Source organism: Camponotus floridanus, unplaced genomic scaffold, assembly GCF_003227725.1.
Source record: "Camponotus floridanus strain SB8 unplaced genomic scaffold, Cflo_v7.5 scaffold1, whole genome shotgun sequence".
Classification (NCBI taxonomy): domain Eukaryota; kingdom Metazoa; phylum Arthropoda; class Insecta; order Hymenoptera; family Formicidae; genus Camponotus; species Camponotus floridanus.
Window position 1 is genome coordinate 5,575,696 of NW_020229214.1, and position 25,701 is coordinate 5,601,396.

Genomic DNA, 25,701 nt, shown 5'->3' on the forward strand with positions numbered 1-25,701 from the left:
GCGCGCCGCGGAGCAGTCAGTCGGTTCTCGTCCATCGTGCGGAGCGGGGCGCAGTGAAGTTGGCGCGAGAGAACGACAGAGAACGCGAGTTTACGCGATCGGACACACACAGTGACGAACCGTCGTGCCTCGCAGGCGTTCGTTCGGTTATCTCGCGACGATGCTCGTGTCGTGTCGCGATCGCTAACGTCGCGTCGCGTCCCGGAAGGAAGAAAGGCGCGTGTCTCTCTTTCTCTCTCTTTCTTAAGGGGAGAGCGGTAAAGAGGAGAAGGAGGAGGAGGAGGAGGAGAAGGAGGAGAAGGAAGAAGAAGCACGCCTCGTGGACCCCGTGCGGCGGATCGTGACCGTGAGACCGGAGGTGCGCGGTCGGCCATTGTGCTTTCTTCGCGTGTCGCCGATACGACCGCGCGGTGCTCTGCTTGTCAATCGGTGTGTGCTTCTGTGTGTCGGCTATACCGGGTGAGATTTACGACGGAGAGAGAGAGAGAAAGACGCACGTACGCACGCCGGCTACTACTATCGGAGCTTCGTCGCCGCCTCTGTTAAACGCATCTCCTTCGACCCCCCCTGGCTCTTGTCATCTCCTCCACGATCAGGATCGAGGTAAGTGAGACAGACATTCGGCTTTACGCCCGTCCTTGCGTTTCTCCTTGCGCTCATGTTCTCGGAACGGAACGCGTCGTGAAACTCGATCGGTAACGCGATGCCTCTTCTTCTCCCTCTCTCTTGTCCCTCCTTTCATTCTCTTTCTCCCTCTCCGACTCTGTGTTTTTTTCTCCTTTTGACATCGCGCGGATGACACGTTTTTTCGCGGGTCGCCGGGTCACGCTTACTCCGTTTCTACTCCGAATCGAAGGCTCGTGACTCGATCGCGAGAACCGGCGTTGAAGATTACAGGTTGAGAAAGGGGAGGAGGAATGGAAGCAGCTCACACGTTTCGATCACGAGCGCGACTTCGGAGCGATCGCTCCCGCGTTTCCGGCGACGTACGCACGCTCCTCAAGCTTACGATTGTCGTATGCGAATGCTTGTTTCGGAGAAGCGAGAAAGAGAGATAGAGAATCGCGTGTTACAAAATTTCTGAGACTGACGCTAACTGCGATTAACCCTTGTTGACGCGCGCGCGCGCGCAAGATCATTCATATTTTAATTATTACATTGAATAAGACAACGGATTTTATATTCAACATATGTATTCAATAGATACATACACGAGTATTGTTTGTTAACATCTCGACATTAATATTCAATGTATCCAACAACTCGTAAAATTGTTTACATTTTCGAGCTGTACGTGAAAGTCATTAGTATTTAAGTCATCAATATTAAAGACGTAGCGATTCTGTATTTTCATTCAGTAATTTAGCAAGCGAAATAATTTATTGAAATCGATATACTTTTAATATCGCAATAACTTTTACATAAGGTCATGTATAAAATAACCCACGAATATTACTCTTTTACGGTATATAACTTCTTTGAAAATAAATTTGGGAATTTTTTTGTAATAAAAATAGCGACGTAATTATGTTTTATCGAATTTTTTCAATATTAAATATCTTTATAATTAAACGTCAAATTAAAACTTTATTAACCCAACAATAGAATTAATTGAAAAATAGTTTACTATTTATTTCTCTTCTGAAATTTACTTTGCTAAAAGTTTCTCATCTTTGATGTTTAATTACTGCAACAAAAATTAATCATTAATTATTAATATATAATATATATATAATATAATTACTCCGAAATTAATTAATCATTAAATATTTATACATCCCTTCTTGACAGGAAAGATTTTAATTTGGTTATGGAATCTGTAATGAAAGAGACACGGTGGTCGATAAACACGCACTTTTTGCGGGACTGAAATTTTTCGGGGGCTCGAAAGGGTTAAACGCGGCATGTGTTCGATTCATGCGCGCGTTTCTTCTTCTATTTGCCGCCGACGAGAGCAAATAGAAGGCGTATTAAGCTGTCGTTAGATACGATTCCCCGAGTGTTTGCTACGTAAAGAGAGAATCCACAGTCGGATCTTTAGAGCGCGCGAGAGACTCGAATATTTCGCCAGTTAATAGTCCTATTTATCGGTCGTAATTGCACGATTAATTCGTCGTTCCGCCTTCATTTATCTATCTGCTTTTATGCTAGTTTACTAAGCACACACATGGATACACACACACAAACACATCGCAGAGAGAAATCCGCATGAATATGCTAAAGTGCATTGTAAAGACGGACACTTAAGTCGATATACTCTGTTTAAAAAGATATTTAAGTTTATGCAAGATATATATTCGATATGAATTTCTAAGATATATAAAGTAAATTAAAATACAAGAAAATAAATAAATCAAGTATCTATTAGTAAACTGTTTTTAATTTTATATAATAATAAATAAATTTTTTTTATATATAATAATAATTTTATATAATAATAAATAAAATAATTTCTTTTATATATTAAATATCAGCATGTATATCGTGCTGAACAAAATTACTTAGGCATATTCCTGTGCAAATTTTCATTTCTCGCTTTCTCACACTTGAAAGAAAAATCTGTTCATTGTTATTGTAATTGTAACGAATTTTCGAATAAAATAATAATAAATAGAGATGATAGAGCTTAACCTAGTTATCTTTGTTGCATATTTAATGTTAAATGTTAATTAAATTATAATTATTAAATTATAATTGTCGTGCAATGATACTTTTCTTCAGCGATTAGACACTTAATTTGTCTGCGACGCTCATCCTGACACACGAGTCGAGACGGGCAATATACTGGGCAATAAATCGCAGTGCCCGAACGTTAGTGCGAAAATTTGGCTTTTATTCGGTGAGAAAGAGAGAGATGAAAAGCGCGAGTGGATCGAGAGAGAAAAGTGAGTCTCACAGGGTCATCGAACGAGGCTTCCCGGGCGACAGGTAGAATATATACGTGTATATGTCTGGTTAACGTGGCCGGCGCATGGCGTGTTAGTGAAGGGAGAGAAGGGTGAGAGGAACAGGAACTTGCAATATTCATTTACACCCTAAAGTCCATTTGCCGCCGCGTTCTAGTGCGAAAAAGCGTACGATGTATATGCTTTTGCGCGCACGTGCCTACCAGCCGGTCAATTGTCAACGCAAAAGTGCTTGCTCTCTTCTGCGAACACGTTGATCATACGAAGTAAATCTCATCCTTTTTCTCTGTTTTTCCTTCTCTCTCTTTATTTTTTATAATACGCTTCGAATACAGCGTAATTCGTGATAGAATTCTGAATCTCCGCGTATAATTTGACATATCCAATATAATACGTCTTATAAGTTAGTGAAACAAAATGAGCAGAACCAATTATAATTAATATTTTTAATGAGCAACAAATAAAAAATATTAATTATAATTATAATATAATGTCAAAATTGATAGATTAAATATAATAATCAATTACATATATATTAATATATAATTAAATAATATAATATATAATTAAATAATTAAATAAATATTAATATATAATTAAATATTATCAAAACGGATGATATTCAAGACTTTAATTACGTATGCGTCTTGCATAAGTTAATTGTGTGCAGTTGTATCGCGTTTTGTAGTGGAAATTTTCCTCTTCATTATCATTATGAGAAAGAAAATATCGTAATAAAGTAGCTGAATCTTGTCGGTATTCCCATATATCTATATATATTTTTTATTTTTATTTCATGACGCAGATATTACGTACGTAAATTCGACATCGTCAAACGTTGAATTGCAGTCGGATTAGATGAATTGCAAACGAGGAAAATCTTCCACGATTGGTTTCTGTTGCAAATTGCCGTCGAGTACGTCGCTAATTTTCTAAACAACGAAACAAATCGTATGTATAATATACCGTCTTTAAAGTCATATCCTAATAAAGTCCCCTCATCAGACCGCAGATTGCAAATTACGGAATCTGAGATAGCGAAACTCGAAACTTTCGCGTGACTGAAATTGAATGTAGTTACGGAATATCGCACGAAAATCGACACTAGTTTCCCAGGCATCGTTAACTAACGCCGGATTTAAAATATTGGCATCAGAGATATCCGTTATCGTATCTCGAATATATTTATTTCGATATCGGCAAAATGTTCCTAACTGTCCTTATTAACGTAAATTGCACGATATAAAAATTTCTCAGACGGAATTTTTTTCGCTAAAACTGCAACGTAGAATGTATTTATAAATTGTTAAATCCTCTAATAATTACTACAGTACATTTAACAATTAAATAGTTTCGTAATCTATATTTAAGTTTCTAATCGTTAATTTTATTATTTTATTAAAAAATTTTATATTTACTAAAAAATATTTACTAAAAAATACTTCATTTTTCACAAAATTTTTTTGAAACAAAGATATATATTAGATTGAACTGAGCATGAAAGAAAAGAATTGCTATTTAATCATCCTTTTATATCTTGCATACATATGTAACGCAAATGAAACGCACAATTACATTATATCGTGATACTCGACGATTGTCCCTCGCATCGAAGCGTGAAACTTTCGTCTAGTTCAAACTAATTTCGCAACGCTTGTTGTATATCAAGCATTTGTCAGCCGAAAATAAAGCAAGCTGTGCATCCCACAACAATAACAGATTCACTCAGTCATGTTATTATTACATCGAGGCACTTTTCGTTCTTATATATCTGATATCTATCATTCATTTTAGCTGATTTTATCAATTTGAAAAATTTCTATAAAATCATTCATCGCAATCTCTAAAAAAATACATTTACAATTAGTAAAAATTGATTATTTTCAAATACGTTAAAGAGAGCTGCTGAAAAAAAAATAAAAATAAATTTAGATAAAATATATACGCATAAATTTAGATAAAATATATACGCATAAGTTTTTAATAAAACCATCGTCGTTTCGAAAATTTGATCACTTTTTTATATTTCAAAATATAATTAAATGAAAATATTAATAATGTGAGATGTCACAAAAATTTAAAATATTTATAATTTATTATTAATTTTTTTATAGCCTCATTTCATGCGTGTACAGTCATAAAATTTATATAGATGAATTTCAACTTCCTGTGAGTGTCGATTTATTTTATCAAAATTCGTGAGGAATTCCGGAAAAATTCATCTTCTGTCCGTTACGAATTATGGGCACGTTCGAACCGATAAAAAAAGAGAGAAGGAGATGACGAAGAGAGATAATCCATAATCCTGGAAGAAGGACGCCGGATATTGAAATATCGTAAGGGCCCATTGTGTAAGGACCCTTGGTCCGCTTCCAATTTGAAGCTTGCCGATCGTAAACGTTTATTATTATCGTCTTCTGCGGAGAAGCGCATGGCGTTCCTTCCTGTCGGCCAATAGCCATTTGCGCTGATACAGCGGAATTGCCTTTTCTATCCCCCTCGAACCCTCATCTCGCGCTCTCTTCCTCTCCCTCTTTTTCGCACACAACACATAAGCGGCTATACATTGTACCTATAAATGCACATTACATGTATCTATCATACACATACATGTACTCGTACATGGTGTTCCAGATCAATCGTATTTCTTTCGGCCTACCAACTTTTTGGCCAATATTGAACGAATCTTTACGAACGAAAGTATACTAAAATTTTAACAGGACCTCATTCTGTTTCATTTTTTAATCTCTATAACTCAGAGCTTGAATTTCTTTACTGAAATAAGATTGGAGATTGTCTGAAAATTATCTTTATTAACTTTCGAAACTTGTATATTGTTATCAATTTATATTTTTCTAAATTTTTTTAAGTTTTAATTAATATATTTGAATATTAATAATATATTTAATTAATAATAAATAATAAGATTATATTAATATAAATATTAAATAATTAATTAATTTAATAATTAATTTATGATATAATATTTATTAATATTTAAATAATTACATTTTAATAATATTTATATTTAAGTTTTATTAATTTTTATTTTTTCACTCATGTTTTCTTTCATTTATATATTTCATTTTTTTAAAAACGATAATTTATATTTTTATTTAAACCTATAAATTAATTTTATTACCTGTAAATTAATTTTATTTTACATATTTTCCAATAAATTTAATTTAATAATATATATAATACATATTATTAAATTAAATATTTTATTTTATTGGAAAATATATAAAATAAAATTAATTTATAGGTAATAAAATTAATTTATAGGTTTACATAAAAATTTAAATAAAAATATAAATTATAGTTTTTAAAAAATAAAATATATAAATGAAAGAAAATATGAGTAAAAAATAAAAATTAATAAAACTTAAGTATAAATATTATTAATTAAATATTATTAAACTATCACTCTTCAATTTATTTACCCTATTTAATTTTATTTAATATTAAAATTACTTAATAAATTTTAAAAAATTAAAATTTTTTATCTTTACTTGTTTATAATTCAAAACCAACATTTTTGTAAAGAAATGTTACACGCGAAATTAAATCGAATGACGGTGAAAAAAAAATTGACTCTATCTGGGACATCCTGTACACATGTACGGACGTACTCGCGTTGCCTATGATATTGTCAATCATGTATAAACTGCATTACTGATTGACACAATGCGAACGCCTCTAATGCATATCAACGTCAGCGGCGTGTATTGTTCCGTCGCGTCGTTATTGGCAATTTCTATTTCGCTGTGTGTATATATCGCCAATCGTCGAAAGGGGATGCACGCGAGCGAAACGACTGCCTCGTTCTCGCGATTCAGGTAGAGAAGGTTTCAGAGGCGGCGATTCGTTTTTCTCTCTCTCTCTCCTTTCTTTCTCTTTCTGATCCATTTCTCTTCCTTTTTTTCGCGTTGGAAACGTTTTATCGCTTTCGCGGTCATCGCGACGTTCAAACTGATTTATTGTACCGATTTACGCGTGTTCCACGCCGTATTTCAATGTGCAAGCGCATCGAGTCGCAAACATCTTCTCCTTTCTTTGGACTTTATATCATCGCAAATCTGCTACACGATAGAAAAATGATGAAAATGGGCGATTTTGTCGGGAATAAATCGTCGCAAAAAGAAACGTTAATCGTGTGAAAAGACCTTTAAAAAACGGAGATAAATGTACATAGGCGGTCTCTCGTTCGAAGTCAACATCAGCGGTGAAATAGGATTTTGTTTGTGAAAGAGTAATTACAACGAAATTGCGTTATGGATCGAACGGTGGATCGAAAGGGAATGCAATCGCGCGATTAATGGCGAGATACTATATTAGCCTGACCGGGAATCCAGACATGCTCGACACGTCGCATCGTCGCGCCGTCAATTTACAGTCGCGTATTGCCTATCTCGACAATGGTATGAAAACCGCATCGCGCATTCCAGTGCGTGCCGGGACGATGCATCGCCGCAAGTGGTGCTAACACTCTTTGCCATTCAAAAACTATTCCGCCAATCACACATTTCTTCAGAAACAATTCTTCTCGCAGCACGTAACGTGTTAAAGCGCGGCTCATATCGTATGTCGTTTAATTCCGTCACAATTACGTGATGTAAGGTTACATTACAATGACGGACGATAAAATGCCTCGCTTTTAGAAAATATAAACATGAGAAAAATAATACGGTTACGTAAAATAGAAGAAAAGAATATATATAAAATTAATAATAAATGATATATAAGATGTTTCTTAATAACGAAAAAATTTAGGAGATGATCCATTGTTCAAAATTAAGGGATTTTTTTCATATAAATATATGTTCCTACATCCCTCCCTTTATTTTTTTGGTTTTCACATTTTTATTATAATTTTGTTTTTGTTCCAACATTTAATTTTATTTTTAGTTTGAAATTTAACTTCTCGTAATTCGAAACCTATGCTATTTAGCATCGTGCTGTTCACGATAACGTATTTTATTTTTTTTCTTGAAAACTACAAATTTTATGAACAAAATAAGAGAAATACAAAAGTTTCTAAATAAATCAAACTTTTTAATGCATATTTTTAGGTGATCATATTCCGGTATTAAAAAGTTTTAATAAAAAATTGAATAGGGGTTGCTAGTTTCATCCCCTTATAACAATAAGGGAGGTCGAAAAAAAATGTTAATAAATAATCTTTTTACTAATAGAAAATATCCATCTAATTTCATTTCTTTAACTTGTTCGAAATTTGAGAAAAAAATAATATATGTTTATATGAAAAACCTCCCTTAATTTTCGACAAACAATCATCTCCTGAAATTTTTCGAACTTATTAAGAAACACCCTGTATATAAAATTAAAAATACGATATAATAATTTTTGCGATACTTCTATATCAAAGAAGCTTTACGGCTTTAAAAGGCCGATGTTTACGTTGTCATTGAATCGTTCTTATTGCGAAGGTTAAAAGCTCCAATTAGGAGCGTCGCAAATTCCCCGTCTTTCTCGGATGTTCATCTAGCTCGGGGCGATTTGCTACGCGAGAATTAATCGAACCGGCTTCCAGCGAGACGAGCGCGATATCGGGAGAATTAAAAGGAGGAGCGTGTCTCATCGGCCGGTCGGTCGGCTCGCTATAATTGAAAAGGACGGCGCGAGTTCAATTTGCGGTAGCGAGAGTCCATCTAATTCCACGACGTTCTAATCCCCGCGTTTCCGCGGTTACTCGGAATTTATATCCCCGGCGGTGTCGCACACGTGTACGAATGTGTGCGTGTTGTCTATGAAAACGGATCGCCCATTAAAAGCCTCGGCCGGATATGAATATACGTGGAACATTCGCGTACTCCGCTTATTAGATTAACGTCGCGCCGCGCGCCGCTATCTCCATCTCTCTTCTCATCCTTCCCCCTCACTCCCCTTTCTCCTCCTCGACGCACCTGTCCGCTGCGTCGCCATTCACGCTTATGTACGCACATGTGCGTCAGTGACGCGATGTCGCGCTAATGAGCACACTCGCCGATGTTTCTGCGAGGAATGCGTAGGTGCGTTTGTGAAGTTTAGGAATCTTTTTTTAGAGAATAATTATTGAGCACGTGGAGATGCTGAAGTACGATCCGGTTCTGAACGTTATTAATGATTATTTATTTCCGGTTTTTTTCTGCGCTGCATTTTCGCCAATATTTATTTTTGCATAAAGGTCACTTTTTTTCATCAAATATTGAATTAATGTTTCCCGGGGAAAGTAATAGTAAACAACGCCTTTGTAAAGTCGGGTATAATAGTGACACGATTAAAACATCAAATGAATCGTAATTAATATTGTGTTACGATCGATTCTCTCTATCTCTCTCTCTGTCTTTATCTACCCTTCTCTCTCTCTCTCCCTCCCCTCCCCTCTCTCGATTTATCTATCTTTATTTATTTATTTATCTACCTCTCTACCCCCCTCTCCCTCTCTCTCTAGCTATCTATTTATCTATCTATCTACCTCTCTTTCTTTCTTTTTATTCTTCGAAAATCTTCGAATTCTCACAATATAAAAGGCAATCGAATCCACGAGTGATTGTTTTTCAGCATGCGCGTGCACGGGAGCGAATCCACGAGGCGGTCCACGCGAGTAACGCGTCGGTGAACGCGCGAGAGAAATGAAATGCGCGAGGGGAACCATTAGGAATCCGCCGCCCTCGGCGAATGTCATTCACCCTTGGTGCGCACCGTAAGAAGAAGAAGAGGAAGAGGAAGAGGAGGAGAAGGAGAGGAGTCGCGCCGCAGAAGAAGAGTGAGCGAATAAGTGAGCGAAATCGCGCACGCGAGATCGGCATTCCCGCGTAATTCGTCGTCGATCCGAATCTCCTCCGCGTTTCGGCGACCAGTCAGTCAGCCAACCAGTCAACCAGCCAGCCGTCCGTTTTGGGGCCAGCGCGTATTTCATCGTCAGAAAAGTGAAAGGCACTTCGCCACACGTGGCGTCCCTCTCGAGCGAGCGCATCCCGGAGTTCGCGCGATATTTTCGCGAGGTCACGTTAAAGGAGCACGCACACTCGGAGTCGTCCCGTCGTCCATTAACGCCTCGATGTAGCCTTGCTATATAACTTGTATCAAAGATAGCCTTTCGCCCTTGTATCGCGATATTGTCACTAATGCCTCGCGCGAACCTGAGCGCAAGGATTCAAGAATTACTCTCGATCGACCGTCAATTTCTCTTGTACTTGTTGTTGTAGCGCGAGTCTGATTGCGAGTGCAGATAACGAGGACAAATTCTATCTGGATGACGCCAGTGAAAGGGCACGCTTGTCGATGCTCGCGAGACGCCCTCGTCGCTCATCGGGGGAGGAATTGATGGAATGTTTGATTGAGGAAGAATCGATGATTGTGGGGATCGTTAATCGCGGCTCGACAGCGAGGATGATTGCGCGGAATCCGCCGGTGACGAGCGTCGATTATGCGATCAACGCATACGACGAATTTGAGCATCGAGCGATCTAATTCCGTCGGATTGGGAGATTCATGTACGCTGGATTCATGAACGGTGATAAAGCTTCTTCCGTAACACTGCTATTCGATCCGTTGACTTCGCCTATCGAAAGATAAAAGAGATCCTAGACTGATAGAATATCTACCGACTGATTAAACGGGATCCGCCGAGGCGCCGAATTTATCTTGGCATCATCGGTTCTGACGCCATCCACTTCGCGATCGATTTGGTCTTGATAAAAAATCAGCACAACGTCGTCTTTCACGAGATACACTTAAACTATTTCGTCGATTAATCTAATTGCGAGCGACAACCTCAAAGCTATTCATCAGCATCCTTGTTTGCGTCGCCGAGCCACTTGAATGCAAGTGCGCAATTTTTTCTTCCTTCAAGAGACTAATACACGTGATCCTTGAAGAATTCTCCTGAGAATTGAATCGATTCCAAATAAGTTGATTTCGACGATCGATCGAGTTGAGAGTTGACTGAGCAAGTGAAATCGAATGAATCTCTCGCATTGAGATTCTTTCTCATTCGATTAGTGATAAAGTTGCAGCAAAGGTCCGAATCGAGATACATCGAGAGACATAATCGACTCCTCGCTCGTTGGTCCTCGGTGAAAGGGGACCGATCGTGGACCCTGGTGGTGTCCCGGGGCCGCAGATGGGAACTGGTCTGTTAGGACCCGACAGGGTGATCAACCCCGTGTACCAGCAACGACAACAATCAGACGTGCTCCTCGTCAACGTCATTTGTCGACGTCGTCGTCGATCACGAGGCCTCTTTTTCTCCCACCCGATTCGGCCGCGCAAATCCGATCAAGCTGGAATTGATGGAGTTGGAGAACATCGTCGCGAACACTGTGTACCTGAAAGCGAGAGAAGGTGAGTCTTGACTTTGTCGTCATTTATTGCTATTTTTCAAAATTTTTTTACTCATCTATTTATTAGAAAATACACTTCGACATGCATTGATGACTCAATTCTGAACAATGAATTAATCTTACAATTATATAAACTCTATAAATTATATAAATTCTATAAATTATTATATAAATTATATAAATTATTATATAAATTATATAAATTATATAAATTCTATAAATTATTATATAAATTATATAAATTCTATAAATTATTATATAAATTATATAAATTATATAAATTCCAAACAGTCAATTGTGTTGACAATCTCGCTTTATTTTCTTTTTAATATTATATAATGAGCTTCATATCTTATCTAATAAATAAATAAATCAATTATATTGAGTGACATAATAAATATATTCCGTAATCGAAAAGTTTGTGCAATTTTTATATAAATATATTGTTACGATATATAATGATTAACGATACATGAATTACAATTGTATGTGATAATCGAGTCAATTACAATTGTATGTGATAAGTCGAAAATTTTTAACTCTTGATTTGAACCAATTAATACACATTGAATTCATGAATACTCTAAATTTTACCATTTTTATTTTATCGAAGTTATTGTTGAGAATAAGAATTATGATGTGTATTTATTATGTAGCTGCACAAATCATTTTATGACGTGTAATAATTAATAGTGCGTCGTTTACAATACGTGTCAAAAGCAGTTATTTAAGTTCAGTCGATTAATGCATGTTGAACGTACAATTTCGATATTGTATATTGTATGTACGTACTTATATATAGTCTTTTCAAACACCCTGTACATCGTTATTACCAAGTGTTCGCTTGGGCGACATTTATTGCGAGTAAAATCGCTCCGCAATTTTAGCCGCGAGATTGAGCGTTCGGGTTTAACGTGCAATATTTATCGTTACTTTTGCGTCGTTTAACACATCGAATCGCTATTATTGACAAGATTAACTATTGGGTGCGTATTTCGGCGTAAACAAGAATAAACGTATTTTTATATTTAATCGTAATTATATTTCTCGAAAAGATTTAAACATAATTCACGTCCGAATAAAATTTGTTTTCCTGTAATTTTTATCATGTTACACGAGACTTACATCGACATTCAAAAATTTTCGATCACAAGATTAGTGAAAGAAACTTGCGCGTTTGATATTTTCTGTATATTTTTATTGAAAATATAATTTGGATTATTGTTATTGATAAAAAAATATCCATTGTAGACATTTATAACGTCACTAATTGAAAGATGGCAAGCTTTTGCAGTTGTCATTATACGTGTTTAGACACGATGCATTGGATCAAAGAGGGCCTATCCGGCGGAGGCATTTATGACGGCTTAGTGTAGGTGTCCGTATTTTAATGCGCGCATAAAAACGATCTTGATGCTTACGACGACAGCTTAAGCGCCGTAACGCGAGCGATAGATTGAAATAAAAAAATCTTTACGGCGAGAGGGAGAGAAAAAATCGGGGTTTTTTTTTTCATTTTGATCCAACACGTTTTAACACATATATCTCTCGTCACAGGCGCCGCTAAAACGTGAAATAAAAGAAACACCGGTTATTATTTCGCTTTTTACCTATCAAAATTGATTTGTGCATCTACGCTAACCGGACATTTTTTTTAATGCCGTACATTTTTGTTGCTTTTTTTTGAATTTTACATATCTAAAACATTTCTTTCTGTTAAATTTGAATGTACAATACAATAGAAAAAATTTAAGCTTTAAAGAAATAATGAAAAAAATATAATAAGATCTATAGAACATGAAAAATTCAGAAAGATTAAAAAACATTATAAATTTCAATTCAAAGAAATACGATTTAAAAAATTGATAAAAAAATAAGAAAAATATCATTTATTTAACAGATACCAGATTGCACAAGAGGATGAATATTTATCAATTATAAAAAAAATAAAAAGAAGCGATCTTCCTGCTCAAAAAAATAAAAGGAAGAGATCTTCGATCTCAAGAGCGCAAATATATATGTTATACTTTTAATTCCGAGAATCCATAGCGTCGAGACCTCCATGACGAGCATACGCTCTAACGTTGGCAAATTAAAAATGAAATTACGGTGTGTATCGCACGAGCCATCACTCGTCGTATATTCGATACTTATTTGATATAGAGAACGAAAAAAAACGAGAGAAAAAATAAATTGTATATGAAATCACTAACGATATTTCAGGCGCATGAGCTCGCTTGAAAGTTTTTGTAAAAGCAATTTTTTTGCATCTTTCTTTCAACGATGCACTATCGAAAAGATATATTTACAGTTGCAAAATTTATAATATACATGTACGAGAGGATTTAAAATAATCGGAAAGCATCGTAAAATAATCGGAAAGCATCGTAAAATAATATTAATTATTTTTTTCTACGAGTTACATGTAATTATTATTAATCAATGTCAGAATAATTATTTTTTTAATCTCTACATTTATTTCTAGGAAATCAGAGATAAATAATAATTTAAGACAACGTTAAACTATACATTAAACGTTTTAATGTATAGTTCGATATAAATAATAAATAACTATTTTAATAAATAAGTATTTTAATAAATAACTATTTCAGTTATTTAATTATTAATTTGGAATTATATAGGAATAACTCCGTAAAACTCATTTTTTGAACAAAGAACGTCATAATCATCATATGAGTTTTTGTAACACGCTTGATGTTCATTGCATATCACGACTTACATCTTTTTTTACAGTTCCGTTATTATAAAAAATTCTACAGCACGAGGGGTCGGTTTCCCTTACAATTAATAACGTTTCGCGATTGAGAAACTCGAGCCGACGAAAATAGCATCTCCCGCGCACCTCTGACGTGTACACCAAAAAGATAGGGACTCGAGAGATTTTTTGCAGGGTCAAATACTCGATTCGATTCTTGCCGTCTATTTTTAGCCTCGTCACAGGGTACAACGAACTTTGCCGCTGACAGGGAAACGTGACGTTTCACCTTTCGTTATACTCCGCGCGTACAGCCTATCCCGCAGGATGTCGTATAAATAAACGTATTCCCACGCTTTTTTCACGTGAGAATTCATAATTTGATTTTTTCCCTACCAACGATTTTTTCTTTAACAACGAAATTCTCGATAATTGTAAAGATTTGTTTCCTTCTCGTAAGAAAAAAAGCAATCTTGAAGATTTTTTAGTTTGCATCAGAAAGTAGAATAATTGTTTTCAACATGTAGAATAATTCTTTTTTTAGAAAAAAGATCTCCCGATTGAAAAAAAAAGTAAAACTTTTCTTTAGATTAAATTTTAAAACAATTTAATATTTAAAACAGTTTAATTAAAGAATCAGAAGATTTCGGAAATGAAAGTCGACAAAGGATCGATTTTTCAATTTTTAAATGGACTCTATTTCAGAGTTTAATTCGAGAAACTGCAAGCCCAAAGTCTCTCTAGGAGAGTTTTCGAATAAAATTTGCATAGAAATCATGATTACGTTCACTTAACTTGAGACCGAGGTCTGTTGATTACCGCAAATTACGATCGACTGGCAACCAGTCGAGGGTTACAACCACCGGCTGGCGTTTAATTAGTAAATTACAAACGGCGTCCTGTCCTAAAGAGAGTGCAGGCGCGCCATGTGATGGTCGGAAAGTAGGTAAATGGATTCGCGTGATAGCGAGAGTAGCAACGGCGACTGCGTCAATAGCCTTGTAATCACATCGCCTTGATAAACTTTACAAATAAAAGCCCGGGGAGGAGTCCCGACAGAGCCGCGAATTACGTAAGTATACAGGAGAGCCGATAGTTAGAAGGGTAACGGGTTAATTAGCGGTCTATCGTACTCGTCGTAACGCGGCGACGTAATTAACGGGGCGTTCGATCGGCAAATGACTGTAATCAATCTGTTGCGTCGGCGAAATACTTTCCAGCTTACAAAATCCTAATTTATCGCGCGGTCTCTTGTTGCGTCTGCGAAGCTATCGCCTCGTAACGTTGTGTTCGCGTGTCGGGAGGAGTGTCCTCGATGTTGTTAATCCTAGATTAACCCTGGAGGACACGATGCGCCGATTTGCATACGTAAAGCATATCAAAGTCTGATACTGCCAATTAAAGTTCCGGCTTTCTTTTCACGAACTCTAGAGATTTTTTGATATCTGCGCGAAATCGTTTTCGAAGAACGGAACGTTAACGCGCTCGCTGTCGAATCATCTAAATTTTATTCTGGAGAATTTATTTTTTCTTTTATATTAGGATTTTTGATAATTAAAGATAATTTTAGCATCGAAGAAAAATTTAATTTTGAAGTCGAATCATTCTGACGATTAAGCAATTTATAAAGTGTACTTGTGAATTTTTAATAACTTCTAAAAAAATCTTTAAAATACACACCAAAAGCATAATTCATGATATGATAAAAATCGTTGGATAGCAGAATATAATAGCATACTTGTAGATCAAATATAACATTAAATAAAAACATTTAAAATAATGAAAAGATGATATTTTATGCAATTATTTGCAGAAAGATGTGTTTCAACAAAATAAATATTTGTATACCGTGTTCGTATAATCAAAAGTTTCGTTTCGGGTCGAGTTCCGGGAACCTCAATTATCATAATGATCAAAGAGCAAAGATACGCGCAATGCAATTATCATAAATAAAGCTATGAGTGTAGTTGTCGCATACTAACATAATTACGTGATGACGACGAGACATGAGGAAATTCCACGATTGGAACGCGAGTTGTCACGGATAAATTACTAGTTTATAATAACAACTACTTTAAATCGTAGTGTATTGGTATAAATCTTACGCTTGTACTTGGTCGCAAGTATTGATAAAATGTAATAGAACGAATAAATGAATTATTATTAATAATGAATATGATGAATGAATATTTGATGATTACTTGTTAATTGAAATATGTATGAACAATGCATGACGCAATGCGCTTATCTATTTTCCGTTAAAATAGCATAAATTATTTAAATTAAAAAGTTAAATCAAGAAAAATTAGAATAAAAACGAAATAAATTCGTGATTTATTTTAAATATTAGTAAACTTATTAATTTGTTTTACAAGTAAATTCGTTAATTTATTTTAAATATTTTCAACATCTTGCTTTTCAAATTTTGTAACATCACTTTTGGTATTATGTGATTCTGGATATTTTTTTTGATTACGACTAATCAAATCGAATGCGGTTTTTTTTATTTTCTGATATTGATGCATGACTATACATCGGTTAGATGAGATCAACAATTGCATAAGTTATATATTGCAAAAAAAATAATTGAGTCTTGTTTGCGAAAGATACGAAATGAAAATTGAACAGTCTCTTCATTTGATGTTTTATTAAAAACTTTGGTGTTTTTTTTAATATTGAAATAATTAATAAAAAATTAAATTTCTGTTTTCAAGATGCGTCTCTCAAGCTGATTACATGAGAGTCACTTATCGACGTTAATTTTTTAAACAGTCGAAATAAATTTTAAACAAAAGATTTGATTGAATCATAAAAAGCATGCATATTTCCTACCATAATTAGCATACTATTTTGACGAATATTTTTTGTGGATCACATTTAACGATTGATGGTGAGATACGCGATAGATTCGTTCTGTAGACAGGATGCAGCGCATGCATTGGACAGGTCCTCGTTCCGCGCAATGCAATTCACACGCATCGAAGCACCGCGCCGCGTTTCCTCCCCCGTTTTCCTCCCTTTTCCTCCACCGATGTGGAAGAGAAGGTGGAGCTACGCGACCCCCGACTTCCGCTCGTTGGGGATCGAACGAGCGAGCCCGTGGTACGTCGACAAAGTACAGGGTGTCTCGAGGAGAGCATAAACCCGGACACTCTATTTGATTCTCTCTCGAGTCGACTCGATCTTAACGAATATTTTATTCCAGGTGGCTTTGAGCCACCTTCTTATTCTTTCGACATTGAATAATTTATCAATGTACAATTTAATCTTTTTTTCTCATCAGAATGAAAAAAAGCACTACTTCGTAAATTGGGTTAATATTTCTCATGGATTATTTATTAAATAATAACAATAAGTTGATGCATGGAATGACATTTACTTGGCTTATTTTTATTGTTCGAATTTTCTCTACTTGATATTTCTGCGTTCATTATTCGTTAAAGTTTTTAATTGTATTATATATATTATATATATATATATATGTATATTATTTACATATATTTTATATATTATTTATATATATTATATATATCATTAACGCATTCGCAAACAATTTTTATAATATCTGTATATGGTTCTCTACATAATCAACTTTGTGTCAGATAATCTATTATCTCGATAACAACAGAGCTTTCTTGGGATGACCTGTACAATGAGACGTTCATGGAAGCGAAAAACTTGGGACTAATATCATGCATCTCTTGCCCGTACATTTCCCTCCGCTTTTCCGTGTGCTTTTCGTTTTTCCGCACGATCGATACCATCGTCGCATGGGAGATTTTGTGGATTCCGCAATGAAGGCTACGGCATCTTCTTATCGTAGCTGTAATCAGAATTTGTTTAATGCAAATAAATGTACAGAGTGTTTCGAAATTTACGTCAATTTTTTCGTTCGCGTGCAATTAAAATCGGGCATTTATTTTTAAGCATATTTCCAATTAATCTTTAATTTTTTTTAGATTTTAATGCGTCAAAACGATATTAAATGAACTTTTATTATCCATTTTCATGTTGGAAATTAAATTCTCTAAATTTCCATTTGCTTATAAGTATATACAATAAGAAATACTACAAAGTTATGTAATATTTTTTAGTTTTTTTCCTTGAAAAATTTAAATTGATTGTATAATGATTAAAGACTCGATACAGAGAGGAAGAAGCGTTTACAAATGAACATTTTGCGGCTACAAAAAAATTATCTTTTCTCGTGATTTATAATTCTCGGTAATAAATTTTTTAAATTCGTTATGCTATTTTTATAGCAACAATATTCGATAAATCACGTAATGTAATGATACATAATGTACATCAATCATTATTGTTGCATATGCAGCATCGTGCAGAACGTGTATTGCAATGTGTTATCTAACGTTATGATGTTCGAAGATTTTAATAAGTTTTTGTTGGCGCGCATGATAGGTTTCCGTTGTCGGAGTTTATCATCGTAAGTAACGCCTTGTGTATGAGATGATTCATACTCCGTGGTTGAAGGAGAATGTAAGATATATCAGAAGTTTAGTTGCTGAAAGTCTGTCATTTTTTATCGTGAAATAACTCGGACAATGTTGATTTCTCTCTCTCTTGAGACATTATGTTAAATGATATTTTAAATGTAACTATAAATATAATGAGATGTTAAATAATAATTTTAAAAGACCACAATTATGGCATCAAAGATCTATTTATCATATTTATTAAACAATAAAAATTATATTCTTATTAAATTAGGATATGGGTATATTTAAGTAAACAAAATAATGTGGTTAATTTTGCTTTATGTGAGATTCTGAATTTTTTGATAATTTATTATTCACTATTATTTTATCAAAAATATATAAAAGTGGTAAAACTAATTTTGTGTTAAGAAATGAAATATGAAATTTTAGATTCCCATGTTATATTAAATGAAGAAACGAATCTTTTTCAAACGGTTTCTACCGATGGAGACGCAGAAACAGAACGTGGGAATATTGTATGTATTTCTGGTGATGAATTATGTGAACGGTAAAATGGAATAACTTTTTTCTCGTTTAGCAGCTTCTATCGTGACGGGGTCAAACTTTAATGTCGTTTCGAATTCTACGAAGTCCTGGAATAAATCTTGTAATATCGATCCGATAGTCGTTATCTCTATCTGAGTGAATTTTCTAACTTCCGGTACTTTTCAATCTAGTATTTCGCTGTCTATCCGCCGTGAAGACATTTGCGAAGCATCTGCTTCAAAATTGAAACGTAAAGACTTTATACAATTTCCTTCTTAAACGCATTTTCATATTCTTCGACGTCATTTCAGTGTATAAATTATTGATTAATTTAAAAGAACATTAGAACTTGAATCATAAATCTTTATAATCGTACTTTTATAAATATCTTTGATGTTATACACGTGTGCACAGTAATGTTAATATCGAAAGATATTTGAGAAAATTTTATCTATAAAATACCACGATTTTTTTCTAAATACACGATTGTTTTTTTACATATACGTCATTATGTTATCGGATAAAAATTAAGTTAATAGCGAATAAAGCGATAGATTATTTTGTTTTTAATCTACCTTTGAATGCTCCGGATCTATCAATATAACGCATTGGGTATTACTACAAATTCCTCTCGATCTTTAATTAATGGCTATCATATGGATAAGCCATATGCGTATTCGTTTTTAATTAACGTACAGCGGCGCAGGTATTGAAATTGGAAAATTTTTTCTTTTATCTACGCGATGATGAAATTCCTAATAAAAAATTTCAGATAGCTCGCAGTGATGTAAAAAAATTCTGCATCGTGAAGGAATCAAACCGGAAATGAAATACGTTGTTATCTTAATATATTCAAACGATGAACAAGATTTATTATTTCACATATTTTGATGCTTATCTGTATTTTTTTTTAATTTTCCTGTTTGCTTCTGCGTAGGCGGTGGTGACAGCAACAAGGGCAAGAGTAAGAAATGGCGGAAGATACTTCAGTTCCCACATATTTCCCAATGCATCGGCCTAAAAGATAAACTGGGTGAGTTTTTAAAGTTAAAAGTACAGAAACTAGAAGATACAGATATAGAAGCTGGGAAAATCTTAGAGAAAGCTAAATAATATTTTGTTTGAGCATGACTTTCGCGACAATGAACATCTCGTGCAAAGCTCACTTAGTAATCTTGTAATTATTACATTTCAATATGCAACGCATATTACGCAGTTGTTGGAAAAAAGTTACAGGAGGGTGAGGAAACGAGATAATCGCTCGTTGCATATCCCGTTAACCTACTTTGATAAAGTCCTATCGACTAATCAAAATTCGCAGATGCATGCATATCTCTTATGTTCATATGTAAATAAATCACTATTCTAAAATATTCAAGAAAGTATTTTTTTTTCTTTGAGAGTATATTAAATATTAGCATATTAAATAGAGAGTATATTAAATATTAGTATATTTGACCAGTATATTGAATTATCTTTAATATTATATATATCTGCAATATTACATCTATTATATAATGAATTGGTAATTTTGGCAAATTATTTTATAATTGATTATTAATTTACTGTAGACTGTAGAATATCGTTACTTTTAAAATAGAATATTATCATTTTTTTTAAATTATGCCATTTCTCTAATTTAAATTTAAAATAAAATATAGAAGTTAAAGTAATTTTTTATGGAAATAAAATAACAATAATCTATCTTAACAAGATTACAGAATTTATATTATTTTGTGATATGCGACTAATATAATATTTGATATTACACGAATTAAACTGAAAATAATCAAATTATAATTTGATGCAAATTAAATATTTCAAAAGCATTCAAATTATTCAATTTAAAACTACTTTTAAAATTATTTTGCATTGAATGCCAAAACATGTCTAGAAATATATTTTTATCTACTTTAAAAAAAAAAAGATAAGATGACGTAAATCTTTTTGGAGTTCTCTGAAGACTTACGTAATTCGCTTTTAAAAAAACCAGTTAAACCATCAAATTTTAAATTAAATTAATTTGCGTAGAAAGTATACATTTAAAATACAAATATTATTTACTTCCAAAATATTATATTAGCTTTTTCAAAGAATCGATATAAGAACATAATCATCACAATTCGCAATATCGAACAGACATCAGGTACGGCTATGTAGTGGACCAGCAGCCGATCGGGAGGTTGCTCTTTCGACAGTTCTGCCAGGATAAGAAACCGGCCTACCATCGTTACAACCTGTTTCTGGACGCGATCGAGAAGTACGAGATCGAGCTAGATGAAAACCGCATCGAACGGGCGAAAGAGTTGTTCGAGCAGTATCTGCGGGAGAGTTCGGAAGTGGTCGATATCTTGAACGACTCTCTGATTTCCCAGTGCGAGGAACGACTCAGCACCGGCGGTAAAGAGCTCTTCGTCGAGGTCGCGCAGACTGTGAAGAACTTCCTTGCTAGCGAACCGTTCTCGGCCTTCCTCAACAGTTTCTATTTCTATAGGTAAAATATCAATAAATATATATTTGCAGTAAACGAATAAAATAAATTTATCCCGATGAAAATTTAAGTTTGAAGACGAATATTGTGGACAATGTTAGAGATTGTAAAGAGAATTTTGAAAGTTTCTACATTTTGGAAGTATCTTTTCTATGTCTCTTCAGGTATCTCCAGTGGAAATGGCTGGAAGCGCAACCAGTGACATACAAGACCTTTCGAATGTATCGGGTGCTGGGCAAGGGCGGTTTCGGTGAGGTCTGCGCTTGTCAAGTACGCGCCACCGGTAAGATGTACGCGTGCAAGAAATTGGAGAAAAAGCGTATCAAGAAGCGAAAGGGCGAATCGATGGTGCTGATTGAGAAGAATATCCTGCAGAAGATCAACTCCAAGTTCGTAGTCTCGCTCGCGTACGCGTACGAGACGAAGGATGCGCTCTGTCTTGTGTTGACAATCATGAATGGCGGTGACCTGAAATTCCACATTTACAACATGGGCGGCGATCCAGGATTTGACATAAATCGTGCCCGATTCTACGCGGCCGAGGTAGTGTGCGGTTTAGAGCATCTTCATCTTCAGGGTATCGTCTATAGGGACTGCAAGCCAGAAAACATACTGCTGGACGACCACGGTCACGTGAGGATATCCGATCTCGGTCTTGCGGTAGAGATCACCGAGGGTGATATGGTGCGCGGTAGGGTTGGCACGGTGGGTTATATGGCGCCCGAAGTAATCGACAACGAAAAGTATACTTTTTCACCGGACTGGTTCAGCTTCGGTTGTCTGTTATATGAGATGATTGAGGGTCAGGCACCGTTTCGAGCCCGCAAGGAGAAGGTCAAGCGCGAGGAGGTCGATAGACGCGTCAAGGAGGATCAGGAGAGGTACTCGCCCAAGTTCAGCGAGGATGCCAGAAGTCTGTGTCAGCAATTGCTGAAGAAGAGTCCGAAGAACAGACTCGGTTGTAAATGCGGCCGACACGGGGCAAAGGAGGTGAAGCTCCATGGTTTCTTCCAATGTTTGAATTGGAAGAGGGTCGAGGCCGGTATGTGGGAACCGCCATTTGTGCCGGATGTAAGTAGATATCGTGATCGATCGCCCTATCAAAACTATGTCGAAACTTTTAGTTATTCTTCTTTTGTTCTCGTTTCGCGCTAGTTATACACGTTTTTGTTGAATGTCTACTTGTTGGTTTATTTATTTATAACACAAAAGTTTTATTTCGATAATTACACCAAATCTCGATATAATATTTATACTTTCGTATATATATCAATCGAATTTCGTATATATATCAGATAAGATATATCAGATAATATATATCAGATAAGCAAAAGAAGCAAAAGAAGCAAAAGAAGGAACGGAAAGACACAGGTAATGGTGCGTGATAGTAATAATATATTATGTGATAGAAACTTTGTCAAATTATTTATCTTATATACAATAAGAAACACAGAATATGTTTAAAATGTATTGTCGACGACAATATTGACGACGTTTCGACCCTGTTCTAGGTTTTTTCAAGTCAAATTCAGTTAAGTTGTATTTAATAATATTATGCTTTTTTCTTATTTGACTTTGAAAAGGATCCAGAGCAAGGTCGAAACGTGTGTGTAAGGTAAATAATTTTACAAAGTTTCTATCATAATATATTATTACTATCACGCATTACTTGCATCTTTGCTTCCTATTAATCTTCTTTTGCTTCTTATTTGATTTGTATCATTTGAATCACTTTTACATTTTTATATTTTTATTTTTTTTTTTGTTAATATATTATATATATATATATATATATATATATATATGTAATATATTATTAATTATATTTCACAATACGCGAAATATGGTTTTCTAGTAATATAATTTACAATAATTTAAAGATAAATCAAAACCATTAATTATGTCTTATTCTTATTCGTAGCCTCGCGCGGTTTACGCCAAAGATGTTCTGGACATCGAGCAGTTTTCCACAGTAAAAGGTGTCAATTTAGATGCTACGGATGATACCTTCTATAGCAAGTTCAACACCGGCAGCGTGTCCATTCCATGGCAAAACGAGGTAAGTGACACACTGTAGACATCACACATTCATATTGTAATCATCGATTGTGAGACATGTTACACGTCACGGAGGCCTTTGACCCTTCTCATAAAAATAATATTGGTTTTACGACCCTCAATAGACGATCACTAACAAGATCCTCATTATAATGTGAATGTAAATCATAATCTTCGTGGCTCATGTGCGAATTTTTTCTATCAAATTTAAAAGACTAATTTTTTTTCAAAAATTAAAAAATTTTGAAAATGTAAAACTTGTAAACATATTTTTGGAAATCAAATATATCTCGGATGAAATAAAAATTAAAGAAAAATAAAATGAAATAAAATAGTGTAAATTTAAAGTCATTTAATATTAAAGTTTTATTATCTAATTGCGCTTTAGGAGCTTCTTTGATTGCTCGACAAGAAAGTGTTTGCTTTACTTTTTGAAAATATTACACGCAACATCTGGAAAACGATGCAAGCACTTGGATCGAAAAATACATAGCTCGTAGCAAAGTGTTTTCCTACGTCAGAAGTAGTGCAAGAGGCACTCGTTATCACTGGCGTTATTCGAGCTGGATGTATTTAAAGACACGATGCTGCGTAGACGCGTTACACACAAGCCACCTTTAGCTTCTACCGATCTTAAATCACTCACTATGTACTTTGCGAACTGAGATCGTTGAGCTGCAATCTCTGACGCGTTCGTCTTCGTTTCCTTTTCTTGCAGATGATAGAGACTGAGTGTTTTAAGGAGCTGAACGTACTAGGTCCTAACAACACGCCCACCCCAGACTTATTGGTAAATCATACTCCGCCCAACAATGAAGATAGAGGGTGTTTCCCCTTTCGGAGAAAGGTAACTTGTGTTTTTTGAACACTTGCAATTTTTTTAAACTTGTTTAAATCTAATTTTGAATAAAAAATAATAATACGAAGGACATCTAAAATATATCGAAAAGATTAGGATATCTTAGATCCTTCGCAATATCTAAAGAATTTTGAAGTATTTTTTAGAGTACTTTTTGAAATTGAAAAACATATTGAAAAGATAATCAAAAAAATTTGTACGCATTTATAAAATTTATTTCTATAAAAAAAGTTATTAAAATATTATTATAATGATATAATATAATGATATATTATAATAATATATTGCAATTATATTATGCAGAGAAAGCAGAGCGCTCGCACAAGGGAGGTTCCACTGTCGGAGTGCTATCTGCAAGAGTTGTCGCAGACGCAGAGCTCGGAAATGCCGGCCAGCTGATCCAGGATGAGCACAAGTAACAGCCTGAATCAATCGACGTCGTCGCCGTTTCGACACTGCTGCCGCGGTTGACGACGACGTGTGTCCAGATGCTGCTGCTGCCAGCGGTTGCTGTGATAAGAGCAAGCCGATCTCTCTGATTTTTCGACGGCATCCGACTCCTCGGTAACTGTTTACGGACACGGCTCGTTTAATAGGAAATCACTACGATTATCCAAAGTGTCATGATCCCCGGCACACTTTCTTGGATTTACTAGATGGGATCTGAAATCCATGCGGTAAGAACTCGCGCGATTCTACACATGTACGCATATACATAGTCATACGCGACACACGCCAGTATTGTATACAGTCAGGTGGTAGGTATCTTCATTACCAAATATATCTTCCGAAGGGTACGACATGCACTCTTGTGCGTATATCGACCTGCTTAATTGAGCCTCAGTGTGTCTCGATTTATGAATCACGAACGAAGATTCAAGACGACATATGCATAGATGGTTATCTTATTCGGCATGATGACGAGGTACGTGTCATTTTCCGAATACGAGAGGTGTCTAACTTGTAAAATGTATCTTATTTCTCATTATTTATAAAATGCTCGAAATTTTCAATCTTGAGTTTCGGCTATTTTAAGTTAAAAAACAATTTAGGAGAGATGAGAAAAATAAATACATTTAGGTGTAGAAAAATGCAAGCGAATGTGCAATCATTTGTGTATGTAAACATTTTTTATATGTACTTACGAAATTTTTTTTTCAAATTGAGATCACATATATATATACATATATATATATAAAATTAATTTATATGATATATTAGTTGTTTTTGAAGAGCGTTTTTTTTCTCATCGCATCTTTATATGATTCTTTTTGTATAGCTTTATATTCTTAACGATCTAGAGATACGTTACCGTACATTAAAAAAATTGGAGAGCGTTAT

The 25,701-nt window shown here is 34.8% G+C and overlaps 1 protein-coding gene across 4 annotated transcripts; it reads left to right on the forward strand.

The window, feature by feature from the left end:
• Window positions 1-25,506, forward strand: LOC105252842 (G protein-coupled receptor kinase 2). Of its 4 annotated transcripts, XM_011260441.3 has the most exons (9): window positions 1-603; window positions 9,471-9,675; window positions 10,118-11,255; window positions 19,890-19,985; window positions 21,092-21,446; window positions 21,608-22,514; window positions 23,365-23,502; window positions 24,220-24,348; window positions 24,664-25,505. In XM_011260441.3, exons 3-9 carry the CDS (start codon window positions 11,204-11,206, stop codon window positions 24,757-24,759), a joined length of 1,773 nt encoding a protein of 590 aa, XP_011258743.1. In that variant the 5' UTR covers window positions 1-603; window positions 9,471-9,675; window positions 10,118-11,203; the 3' UTR covers window positions 24,760-25,505. The 4 variants fall into 4 exon arrangements, with proteins under 4 accessions (XP_011258743.1, XP_025262341.1, XP_011258744.1 ...); XM_025406556.1 differs by having other exon boundaries at window positions 9,471-11,255; XM_011260442.3 differs by lacking the exon at window positions 9,471-9,675.
• The last annotated feature ends 195 nt before the right edge of the window (window positions 25,507-25,701 follow it).